The 12836-nt window shown below is 42.0% G+C and overlaps 1 protein-coding gene across 6 annotated transcripts in view; it reads left to right on the top strand.

The window, feature by feature from the left end:
• LOC147124937 (U2 snRNP-associated SURP motif-containing protein-like) overlaps window positions 1–12836 on the top strand; it is a 65747-nt gene that overhangs the window by 27101 nt on the left and 25810 nt on the right. For 3 of the 6 annotated variants that reach the window (XM_085994879.1, XM_085994863.1, XM_085994872.1), the window contains exons 11-14: window positions 5817–5860; window positions 8053–8157; window positions 8251–8317; window positions 8661–8830. In XM_085994879.1, the coding sequence (XP_085851005.1) occupies window positions 5817–5860; window positions 8053–8157; window positions 8251–8317; window positions 8661–8830 (386 nt within the window). The other 3 variants (XM_085994895.1, XM_085994887.1, XM_085994904.1) reach the window with 2 other exon arrangements.

The raw sequence follows: 12836 nt of genomic DNA, 5'->3' as shown, positions 1-12836 counted from the left end.
GACTCAAATATCCATAGAGCTACTCAAAAAAGCAGCCCTGCTTCACTATCGTGGATTACATCTTAAACATTTTTTTCACATCCTTTCAGCATGTTCCTGCTGTTTTTATTTATTGCTAGTTGGCCTTCATTATTAGCGTGTCATAGGTAACACTCAAGCTATATAATTCTGATCAAGCCACTATTATTACATAGAATTTTACAGGACAGAAACAGGCCATTCGGCCCAACACAACTGTGTCAGTATTTATGCTCCACACAAGCCTCCTCCCACCTTACTTCATCTCAGCCTATCAACATATCCGTCTAGTGTTTTCTCCCTCGTGTGTTTATCTAGCTTCCCCTTAAATGCATCTATGCTTTTTGCCTCAACAACTTCCTTATTGGATTTATTAATGACTATCTTATATATATGGCCCCTAGTTTTGGACTGCTCCACAAGGGGGAACATCTTCTCTACGTCTACCCTATTAAACCCCTCATAATTTTAAAGACCTCTATCAGGTCACTTCTCGGTCTTTTTTCTAAATTAAAAAGTCCTAGTCTTTCCGGATAGTTGTACCCTTTTAGTTCTGGTATCATCCTTGTAAATCTTTTTTGCACTTTCTCTAGTGCTTCGATATTCTTTTTGTAATATGGTGACCAGAACTGTGCACAGTACTCTAAATGTGCTGTTTTAAGTTTCTTAGATGCTAACTAAATGCCCTAATCACTTTTTACATAGAAACATAGACATAGAAACATAGAAGATAGGAGCAGGAGTAGGCCATTCGGCCCCTCGAGCCTGCTCCGCCATTCAATGAGATCATGGCTGATCATCCAAATTCAGTACCCTGTCCCTGCCTTCTCCCCATATCCCTTGATCCCTTTAGCCTTAAGAAATATATCCAACTCCTTGAATATATTTAATGAACTGGCCTCCACCGCCCTCTGTGGCAGAGAATTCCACAGGTTCATCACTCTCTGGGTGAAGAAATTCCACCTCATCTCAGTCCTAACTGGCTTACCCCTTATCCTTAGACTATGACCCCTGGTTCTGGACTCCCCGGCCATCGGGAACATCCTTCCTGCATCTAATCTGTCCAGGCCTGACAGAATTTTATAGGTTTCGATGAGATCCCCTCTCAATCTTCTAAACTCCAGTGAGTATAAGCCCAATCGACACAATCTCTCCTCATATGTCATTCCTGCCATCCCAGGTATCAGCCTCGTGAATCTTCACTGCACTCCTTCCATGGCAAGAACATCCTTCCTCAGATAAGGCGACCAAAACTGCACACAATACTCAAGGTGTGGTCTCACCAAGGCCCTGTACAACTGCAGCAAGACATCCTTGTTCCTGTACTCGAACCCTCTTGCTACGAAGGCCAACATACCATTTGCCTTCTTAACCGCCTGCTGCACCTGCATGCTTACCTTCAGCGACTGGTGCACAAGAACACCCAGGTCTCTTTGCACTTCCCCTTCTCCCAACCTATTGCCATTCAAATAATAATCTGCCTTCCTGTTTTTGCCACCAAAGTGGATAACCTCACATTTATCCACATTATAGTGCATTTGCCATGTTTCTGCCCAATCACCCAACCTGTCCAAATCGTACTGGAGTTTCACGACATCCTCCTCACAGCATACCCTCCCACCCAGCTTTGTGTCGTCTGCAAATTTGGAGATATTACATCCAATTCCCTCGTCCAGATCATTAATATATATTGTGAACAGCTGGGGTCCTAGGACCGATCCTTGCGGTACCCCACTAGTCACTGCCTGCCACTCGGAAAACGACCCGTTTATTCCAACTCTTTGCTTTCTATCTGCCAACCAGTTCTCTATCCAAGTCAATACCTTGCCCCCAATCCCATGTGCCATGTGAATGGCAATAGGTTGGGAGAAGGGGAAGTGCAAAGAGACCTGGGTGTTCTTGTGCACCAGTCGCTGAAGGTAAGCATGCAGGTGCAGCAGGCGGTTAAGAAGGCAAATGGTATGTTGGCCTTCGTAGCAAGAGGGTTCGAGTACAGGAACAAGGATGTCTTGCTGCAGTTGTACAGGGCCTTGGTGAGACCACACCTTGAGTATTGTGTGCAGTTTTGGTCGCCTTATCTGAGGAAGGATGTTCTTGCCATGGAAGGAGTGCGGTGAAGATTCACGAGGCTGATACCTGGGATGGCAGGAATGACATATGAGGAGAGATTGTGTCGATTGGGCTTATACTCACTGGAGTTTAGAAGATTGAGAGGGGATCTCATCGAAACCTATAAAATTCTGTCAGGCCTGGACAGATTAGATGCAGGAAGGATGTTCCCGATGGCCGGGAACATCTCTTATGCGGGACCTTATCAAAAGCCTTCTCAAAGTCCAAATACACCACATCCACTGGTTCTCCCTTATCTATTTTACCAGTTACATCCTCAAAAAATTCCAGTAGATTAGTCAAGCACGATTTACCTTTTGTAAATCCATGTTGACTTTGTCCGATCCTGTCACTGTTTTCCAAGTGCTCTGCTATTACATCTTTTATAATGGACTGTAGCATTTTCCCCACTACCGATGTCAGGCTTACCGGTCTATAATTCCCCGCTTTTTCTCTACTACCTTTTTTGAATAGTGGGGTAACATTAGCTACCCTCCAACCCATGGGTACTGTTCCAGAGTCTATTGAGTTCTGGAAGATGACCAGCAATGCATCTACTATCTCTAGGGCCACTTCCTTAAGTACCCTAGGATGTAGATTATCAGGCCCTGGGGATTTATCGGCCTTCAATCCCATCAACTTCCCCAACACCATTTCCCTACAAATACTGATTTCTTTCAGTTCCTCCCTCTCATTAGTCCCTATGATCCCTGGCATCTCTGGGAGGTTATTTGTGTCCTCCTTTGTGAAGACAGAACCAAAATATCACAGAATCACAGAAACCCCACAGTGCAGATAGAGGCCATTTCGGCCCATCGAGCCTGCACCGACACATATCCCACCCGATCACCGTAACCCCTACACCAACACATATCCCACCCTATCCCTGTAACCCCACTGACACTAAGGGTCAATTTATCATAGCCAATCAACCTAACCCGCACATCTTTGGACTGTGGGAGGAAACCGGAGCACCCGGAGAAAACCCACGCAAACACGGGGAGAATGTGCAAACTCCACACAGACAGTCACCCGAGGCCGGATTCGAACCCGGGTCCCTGGCGCTGTGAGGCAACAGTGCTAACCACTATGCCACCGTGTATTTAATTGGTCTGCCATTTCTTTGTTCTCCATTATAAATTCCCCTGATTATGACTGCAAGGGACCTACGCTTGACTTCACCAATCTTTTTCTCTTCACATATCTATAAAAGCTTTTACAGTCAGTTTTTATGTTCCCTGCAAGCTTACTTTCATAATCTATTTTCCCCCTCTTAATTAATCCCTTTGTCCTCCTTTGCTGAATCCTAAACTGCTCCCAATCCTCAGGTTTGCTGCTTTTTTTTGGCCAATTTATATGTCCTCTCTTTGGATCTTATGTTATCTCTAATTTACCTTGTTAGCCACGGTTGAGTCACCTTTTTTGATTTATTTTTATGCCAAACTGGGATAAACAAATTCTGTAGTTCATCCATGCGATCTTTGAATGTTTGCCATTGCCTATCCACCGTCAACCCTTTGAGTGACATTCCCCAATCAATCCTACCCAACTCGTGCCTCAGACCATCATAGTTTCTTTTATTTAAATTCAGGACCCTAGTCTCTGAGTCAACAACTTCATTCTCCATCTTAATGAAGAATTCTATCATATTATGATCGCTCCAACCCAAGGGGCCTCGTACAACAAGATTGTTAATTAATCCTTTCTCGTTACATAATACTCAGTCTAAGATGGCCTGATCTCTGGTTGGTTCCTCGACATATTGGTCCAGGAATTCCTCCTCCACAATATTGTTACTAATTTGGTTAGTCCAATTTATATGTAGATTAAAGTCACCCATGATGACTGCCGTGCCCTTATTACACGCCTCTCTAATTTCCCTTTTAATGCCATCCCCAACCTCCGCATTACTGTTTGGAGGTCTATATACCACCCCCACTAACGTTTTCTGCCCCTTGGTATTTCTCAGTTCTACCCATACAGATTCCACATCATCAGAGCTAATATCCTTCCTTACAATTGTGTTAATCCCTTCTTTAACCAGCAATACTACCCCACCTCCCTTTCCTTTTTGCCTATCTTTCCTGAATATTGAATACCCCTGAATGTTGAGTTTCCAGCCTTGGCCACCCTGGAGCCATGTTTCCATAATCCCAATCAAATCATAATTGTTTACCTCTATTTGCGCAGCCAATTCATCCACCTTATTACGAATGCTCGTCGCATTAAGACACAAAGCCTTCAGGCTTGTTTTTTTAACGCTGTTAGACCCATTAGAATTATTATTTACTGTGGCCATGTTTGATTTAAACTGTTGATTTCTCTGAGTGCCACTTTTGGTTTTTCTCCTTCCTATCTTTTTCTTTTATCCTTGTTTCCCTTTCCTCTGTCCCCCTGCTCAGGTTCCCAACCCCCTGCCATTTTAGTTTAAACCCTCCCCCAGAGCACTAGCAAACACTCCCCCTAGGACATCAGTCCCGGCCCTGCCCAGGTGCAAACCGTCCGGTTTGAACTGGTCCCACCTCCCCCAGAACCGGTTCCAATGTCCCCAGAATTTGAATCCCTCTCCCTCACACCATTCCTCTAGCCACATATTCATCTGAAATATCCTTCTATTTCTACTCTGACTAGCACGTGGCACTGGTAGCAATCCTGAGATTACTACCTTTGAGGTCCTATTTTTTAATTTACCTCCTAACTCCCTATATTCAGCTTCTTAAAAACAAACTCTTTAAATTTTCTTACTGTCTAAATCGAAGTCTGTATTTTAGTGATCAACTTTCACTCTATATGTAGAATTTAAATATGTTCTAAGAGGTGCCTTATGCAGTGTAAATATGTTTGTTTACAATTAGTAAAATAAAGATTCATTCCCATGTTGAAGACGCACAACTTTTTCTCAACTCTAGCCTTTTTGATTGATACTGATCTTGGTTGTCTGTTGCACTAGTAATTCAGTTACAGATTCAACCAAATGTATCACATACAGAACCGATTGTTTTCAGCTCATTGTGTCCCAATAATAGGTGGTCATGATCTTGTACTGTTGTTGCACAGTGGACTTCTTTAAACTTTTTTTTGCTTTATTTTGGCGTGCAGGCATGCTATTACCCACCTCCAAAGTCTTGAGATGTTGTAAAATAACTGGGTAACCTCAGTACTGCAGGATATCATTAATTATAACCTCTGCAATACTGTTGCTTTTATCCAAGTTAAAACAGAACTTGTGCTTTTAAACTCGGGTTTTTAAGAATTGACTTTCTGATTCCCACAACACCAAAATTATTATATTTTGCATTTTGTGATACTCTGCATATAGCCATGTAGTGATATTTTAGACTATTTCTGTACTGAGGCCCAGCAACTGATGATTGAACCCAGCAGTACTCCCTAGAGTAGCGTGTGCTACAGAACAATCAAAGGAGAGCAAACTTTTATCAAAATCCAGATGTATAGATTTTATATGTTAGGCCAAATGCCCTGGTGAGTAAGCTGTTTTGGAGTATTTAGTGCTTTACGTCTGTTTTTGTAATTTTTTTTTGTTTTCTGATTAAACGCCAGCTAAACATAGCATTAAAATATCAACTGTTGCTTTTGTTTTGTTCTTGATGCTGTATGTCCTGCAGTGTTTCACCAGCCAATACTCACATTCTTTATATTTTTACTATTTGATGTGACTTCATGTGCAGACTCTGTCCGAAGCCGTAGTCAAAGTGGTTATCCCAACAGAAAGGTACACTTTCAGTTCATTCTTACTACTACTGCTACTACGACTAAGCAGCCTATTTGCGACAAGACGTTCAGTAGACAAAAGGATTTTTTTCCACACATGCTTACGTGCCTTAAAGGATGGGCCCCATTTCTGCGAGCAACCATATAGTTCTAGAAATATTCCGTTAACTCCACTTTCAGATCATGAATTATCAATAATTAGCCCTAGGAATGGCTTAAAATAAAATGACCCATTAACTAGAGTTAACTATTCCTTCTATATTGAAATAATGCTTTCATTAATTATAACTAGAAGTTTGTGGAGGCTTTTTTAAACTAATTTTGGCAGAGAGGTCTTTTTTACTTTGTTACTAAAATATTGTTGAAGTGTTGACTTATACTTTGATGTTGCTGAGTAATTAACTTGGTTCAGCTTGTGCTGTGATGTCTTGCTCAGAGGAATGGGGACTCTTGGTACGTAATAGCTTAAAACAACCAGAAAAATAGATTTGTGGATAGAGTGTGCCTTAGTCACAGCGCAATGAATGGACCCGAGGAACAGGGGACTGAAGTGGCGACCTGCTGGTGCCTCAGGACGCTGAACTGAGTAGAGCCTGGTGCTGGTTTTCACTGTTCCGTGCGAATATCCAGGGCTTCGTGGGATAACAAGGATGCGCAACCACGGTTTGAGCCTGTTAGCTCCTCACTCTTTGGTAGTTTTTACTATTAGTAATCAACTCGGCCACATGAATTATGGACACTTGGTACTTTCAGGTAATGCTTACACTGCAAATAACAACTTCTATACTTGTGTGTACCAGCTACAATGGATTTGTGAAACCAACTTATAACGTTGATTTGTTATTTTCAGATTTTTTTTGTAACATTCTAAAAATCTTGTGGATATTAGAACATGGTTGTGTTTTAACAATTTTGTTTTAAAGCTGCAATATACGTCAGCAAAACACCAAGAACTACACTAGTGGAGTATTTTGTCATAATGGCATGTACCAGAATTAAAATGCAATCCAAGTTAGTGCATCCATCCATTGCCTTTATGTTCCTTGAAGCACATGTTTATAATGACTTGTAACTGTTGTACAGTAACTTGGTGGTTATTGAAGTTGGGACATTTAGCAGCGAATATCAGAAAGGATTGACTAAATTGAGGCTTCCAGAGTGCAAGTGTATCAATATTTTCAAATACTGCATTTCACTTCTTTGCAATTGCACCTCAACAGCAATTCAAATTAGCTTAGTGCCTAACAAGGTCCTGTTGTATATTGTGGCTTTAAAAGGTTAAATATTGAGCTATAAATGCTAAGTTGGCATTGATATTTGTCATTGCTCCTGAATTTTGTACACAATACCATTCCTGTTTTTTTTTGATATAAATAAAGTGGAAGTAAGTACAACTGTAGGAAAATGTACCATCCAAAACCATGGTAATATATACGTATGCTAGAAAAATAATTCGCTTATACGTATGGGGAGGGGGAATTGGGTGGTGCAGTGGGTTAGACACTCGCCTTTCATCATAAGAGACCTGGGTTCAGATCTTGCCCAGCCTCTTCTGTCTGCTAGGTGTAAAATAGATCTGTGAAATAAGTTTGGGCATTCTCAATCCATTTCCCAGTGGGCATGGGACTAGAGCAGAAAACTGGCAATCTCACGTGAGAGGCCACAGGATGGTTGTTGTGGGAAATGGAAAAATGTCACGAGTGCATTAGGGGTGCTTTTGAGGTTGGGGCTGAGGCCCATCGTTGGAGCAGAGTAGAGGGAGCTTTACTCCACATCTAACTGCCCAGAATGGAAAAGTGTTCCATTCTCCAGCACTAACATCCTTCGCACTGATGAGTACAAAATTCGCACAAACTGTTTTTTTTTAAGTTTAAACTTTTAAATGCAATTGCAAGAATATTGCCTGTAGTAGCTGATAGTAGTAAGTAATGCAGTAAAAAATATAGTCGGTTGTAGTTGTGGAAGTTTTCTGTTGGATTGGAGATCTGCTTTATATATTTTGAAACACTGCACCAATTGTTTTAAGATTGTGGATTACACTGAGAAAGGGGACAGCATCAACTTCGAAGCTTGTCTTATTTCTGTTGATTCAATGGCTTTCACTTTTGAAAGTACTTCTGTCATTTGCTAGTATTTAAGATATGTTTAACTGGGTATTTTTGAACAATTTTTAATTTTCTTTTGTTCTGTTAGGAACCTATTGTGCCTAATTCATCGAATGATCGAATTTGTGGTGCGTGAGGGACCAATTTTTGAAGCTGTAATTATGAATCGAGAAATTAATAATCCCCAGTTTAGGTAAAAATTAATAACCTCTCGATGGTTTTAATCACCTTTTCTATTAATGTAGTGACATGATGTGACTATTTTTCTCATCAACTCCTTTACCAGATTCCTATTTGAGAACAAGAACCCAGCACACATATACTATAGATGGAAGCTGTTTTCTATTCTGCAGGTGAATTAAAGTTACAAACATTTCAATTAGTTTGTTCTTTTTAATAGCAATAGCCTCCCTTGTTTTGGTGTTGGCGTGCCTGTTTAACAGTTAGTTAACCTTATTTACTATGTTTTAATTTTCTTCAGCTGAAGATGTTACATTCAGGGGAAATAACAATACACTCCAAATGTCATACTGCTATATTCGAATATAATAAAGTCAAGGGTTGTAGCTAAACTATTTAATTTGCTCCAGAATTTATATAAGTACTGCCCAATTACTTTATTGTCTGAGAAATATTGATCCAAACTAAGATACAGTTTTGAAATCCAAGTTGCTTATGCTGTTTCTGTACACTTAGGGTGATTCTCCTACTAAATGGCGAACAGAGGATTTCCGAATATTTAAATATGGTTCAGTGTGGCATCCTCCACCTATGAATCCCTATTTGCAAGGTATGCCAGAGGACGGAGAAGTGGAAGTGCCAGTTGAACAAGAGGAACCAGCGAAGAAGGGGCAACTGAAGGATGAGTGAGTGCTACTGTCTTTATAAGATGATGACTGTGAATTTCTACTTAACTGCCTGCAGAAATCTGTAAATATCTGTTGTAGGAATCTCTAAATGACTATTATATAACTGTCTGCAGGAATCTCTATATAACTGCTTGCAGGAATCCCTAAATGTATTGATCAAAACAAATACCACATAAGGTTGCACATTTTAAGCGTAAGTGAGTTGCACCCATATCTACCTTACGCTCAAGTATTCATGATCTTTTACGCTAGTTCAACAGTCTTTTCGTCTGAACCAGTTCCTGCCCACAATACTGGCCATGCACCCAGGTTGGAATGGCTGGTTTCAGTTCATTGCATTGCACCTAGTTTCTCGGGCACACAGACACCCTTGGTCACATTAATCCAGTGTTAATCACCTGACCAGTAGTCAATTGAAGCCACAGGTCTGCCCTGCTGCTGCAGAAATCATCAATTGGTTTAAACAGAGAGAAAAGTGCTGCTTCCCTTGTGGTCTGAAGGGGAATTTTTTCTCCTTGCCTTTTATACTACTCCACCCTAGCCCTTGGCCCTGTTCCAGTCATGAATCATTTATGTTTGATTACGCCGATTGATTGTGCTGATTCATGGGAGATTTTATGTTTGGACATATGCTAATGAGTTTGTATGGAAACTTGGCCATAACTTCACCTCGGCAAAACTAGCTCAGAGTTGAGCGCATTCTGGACGCAATTTGCTGATTGCGCCCCTAGCGAACCTTCGGGCCCATGACCTTTTGCTGGAGTTCAGTTCCGTAGGTCTCAGTTGACTGGTAATACTTTGCAAAAGCACTATTGTTGATGTGTGAACCTCGATGGTTATGTTTGCAGACTGTTTGGCCATGGAGATTATCAGAACTGAGCCAGATCCCGTCCTTGCTCATTTCCCCTCATATTTGCTTCCAGCAGGAGTTGCTGGATAGTAATTGGGAATGGGATTTCTGGTTAATTTTCTCCTTCCTAACCTAGAAATGCTGAGACCCACAGAATCACAGAAACCCCACAGTGCAGATAGAGGCCATTTCGGCCCATCAAGCCTGCACCGACACATATCCCACCCGATCCCCGCAACCCCTACACCAACACATATCCCACCCTATCCCCGTAACCCCATGTATTTAATCCCCCTAACACTAAGGGTCAATTTATCATAGCCAATCAACCTAACCCGCACATCTTTGGACTGTGGGAGGAAACCCACGCAAACACGGGGAGAATGTCTGTGTGGAGTTTGCACAGTCACCCGAGGCCGGATTCGAACCCGGGTCCCTGGCGCTGTGAGGCAACAGTGCTAACCACTATGCCACCGTGGTGCCACTGTAGCACCCTTGTCACTTTTCGTATGATGGGAAATGCTTATAATGGAATGTCTAGTTTGGCTCTCCGTTTGATGGCCTCCTGAGATGCCGAGTGGAGAAATGAGGTACCTCCTGCAACAGATCTTAGTGGACAGGTTGATGTGATATGCTCCATGGTCTGGGACTCATGGCCGTAGTTGCACGTTGGGTCATTCATCACCTTCCACTTGTGGAGCAGGTGGCTGCATCGTCCATGCCCTGTGTGGATTGGGTTGAGCGCTGTCGAGGGAGGTCGAAGCCAAGGACCTCTAATTTTGGGTCAGTGATGAGGTGTTAGTTCTTTTTGTTGCATGCATCCCACGATTCCGTCCATCTAGATAGAAGGTCGATACCAGCTGCATGAATATTGGCTGCTATTTCCCAGAATGGCCAGTGCAATTTTAAGCGCCTTCATGATGGGTTTTTCAAGACTTCATGAATGGGAAAGACAATTTTTTTCCATCTCGCGGAGCACGGTGACGTTGTGGTAAATGGCAGGCAGGGCAATGTGGGATAGCACTGGGAGCCATTCAGTTGGAGTGGACTTGAGCTTCCCTGACACCGTCCTCATGCGTGGCATTTAGCTGCGCATCCACAATTTTTGTGTGGCGGCTGCAGGACCATGAGGCAGAGCAGTATTCTGCAGCAGAGTAGACTAGGGCCGCAGTTGTGGTGCGAAGTGTTCTGACTGTGCTCCCTCATGACATTATAGCTTGTTTCTGGAACAGGTTCACCCTGGTTTTTACTTTTTGGCCAGTGTTGGTGGTCTCCCTGTGTGTGCTAGTTCACTGAAAACTTGCCAACTAATGTCACCAAGAAGATGACCAAATGCCTGAAAGTGACCTCTCGGCCAGAAAAGCACGAAAGCACCCTTGTCACTGCCCCAGCTGTGATTGAATCTGGCATTGTCCTGGTCTTTATGGCTCACCAGCTCTCTGGATAAACAGTCATCGTGGGAACTGGAAACCATGGCCCGGATTTTATGTTTGTAATGATGGCGAAACTGTCAGCATCACTACCCTGTGAAACTGACAGCAACTTCTGGCGTCCGCACGTGTGCAGGTAAACGCAGAAATCCAGAAGTTGCTGTCAGTGATTCTCTGCTCCTCAACAGGGCCGCTGTTGAAGACCCCGCAGATGGCAATCTTTTTGTAATCACTGAACTGACAAGAACTTCAGCTTTTACGCTCTAATATCACTGTTAAAACCACCCCCCAAAATGTTAAACCTTGTTCAGTGAAGTGTAACTGGGTTTTTAATGGCATACTAAGTCATAATTGCTGCTGAACAACCTCTCTGGCCCTGAAAAACTAATTTTATAGTTGTGGGATGTCAATTTTTTCCATTGTTAAAAATTCCATATCTTTTAATATATTGAAATTATTGGGGGTTTTTCAAAGTTTGATATTTCAGCTACTTTAATCCCATGTGTATGTCCCCATCTTTATTTCGCACTCGTAAAATTTTATTAAAAGTTAAGGATAATCGGTGCATTTTACTTCCTGATTTGCTGTCTGTGAGAATTCTTCAATGTGATTGGCTGCTTAGCCTGCTTGATGACATCACTGTTGCTGGACGCTGGCGATCCTCTAGACTTGACGCCAGAATCAAATTAATGTCGGGAAAGGTGAAATTGACGCCACAGAGATTGCTAGATCTTTGTGGGCAGCTTTCTTTGAGGTCAGCGACGAGCACCATCACTTCGCTGCTGACTGCAAAATCTGGGCCCATGTATGTGTGTTTAGAATGATACAGCTATGATAGACAAAATTTCAGCACACTTTCTTCACTTAAAGGAGAAAGCATAGTAGGAAATATTCGGCCCTTGTATCTCATCGTTTAGATTTTCAAGCAAACTTCTGTTGTCAGTCTCACAGTGAATGGGTGCATCACTCTTACTAGTAACATTAGCATTGCAGGATTTTGTGGGAGGGTATCTGCAAGAAATGCTGGAATTCAGCATTGTTCTTTCATATTCATTTTATCATTGTCTTGGGTTCATGAGTAGCCTATGCTACAAAAGTTATTACAATGGGCTGCACTGACTCAATTAAAACCCTTTTCATCACAAAATAACCACAGCAAGTAAAAAGATTTTTTTTTTAATTGAGTTTCTATGATGCACACCTCACTGACAAAAATCAGAAATCTACCCTATTTAAGGTCTAAGTTTATACTACATGTATATTTTATATAAAGATCTGGAAGACTTGGTGTGTTTAGGCCACTTTAATGTGTTTACTGCAGACATAATACACATTGTATCCCGCGCTGGAATATAGCCACAGTAAACTTACGAAGAAACAAGACAAAAATGGTAGACGTTAAATGGAAGGTGATCCATGGGAAGTGCTCCCCTGGTTCTGTGCAAACGGGTTGCTTTCCTTGTCCTGACAATCAATTAAAGTAATGCTGCTTGGACCCAGGTTTAAATATACCTGTGCCCAGCATCTATTGTAAGGTCCAGAAAACTATTACTTTAGCCTGCTATCTTGTTCAGTTGTGTTTTTTTTAATTTGTTCTTGGAATGTGGATGGCACTGGCAAGGCAGCATTTATTGCCCATCCTTAGTTGCCCAGAGGGCATTAAGAGTCAGCCATAGTCATGTGTAGGGCAGACCAGGTAGGGATGGTGGGTTCCTTTCCCTGA

This window comes from Somniosus microcephalus, chromosome 1 (genome assembly GCF_052327205.1).
Source record: "Somniosus microcephalus isolate GS21.2 chromosome 1, FLI_Smic_1.0, whole genome shotgun sequence".
Classification (NCBI taxonomy): Eukaryota; Metazoa; Chordata; class Chondrichthyes; order Squaliformes; family Somniosidae; genus Somniosus; species Somniosus microcephalus.
Note: the sequence above shows the minus strand (reverse complement) of the source record. Positions and strands in the feature narration are given on the sequence as shown.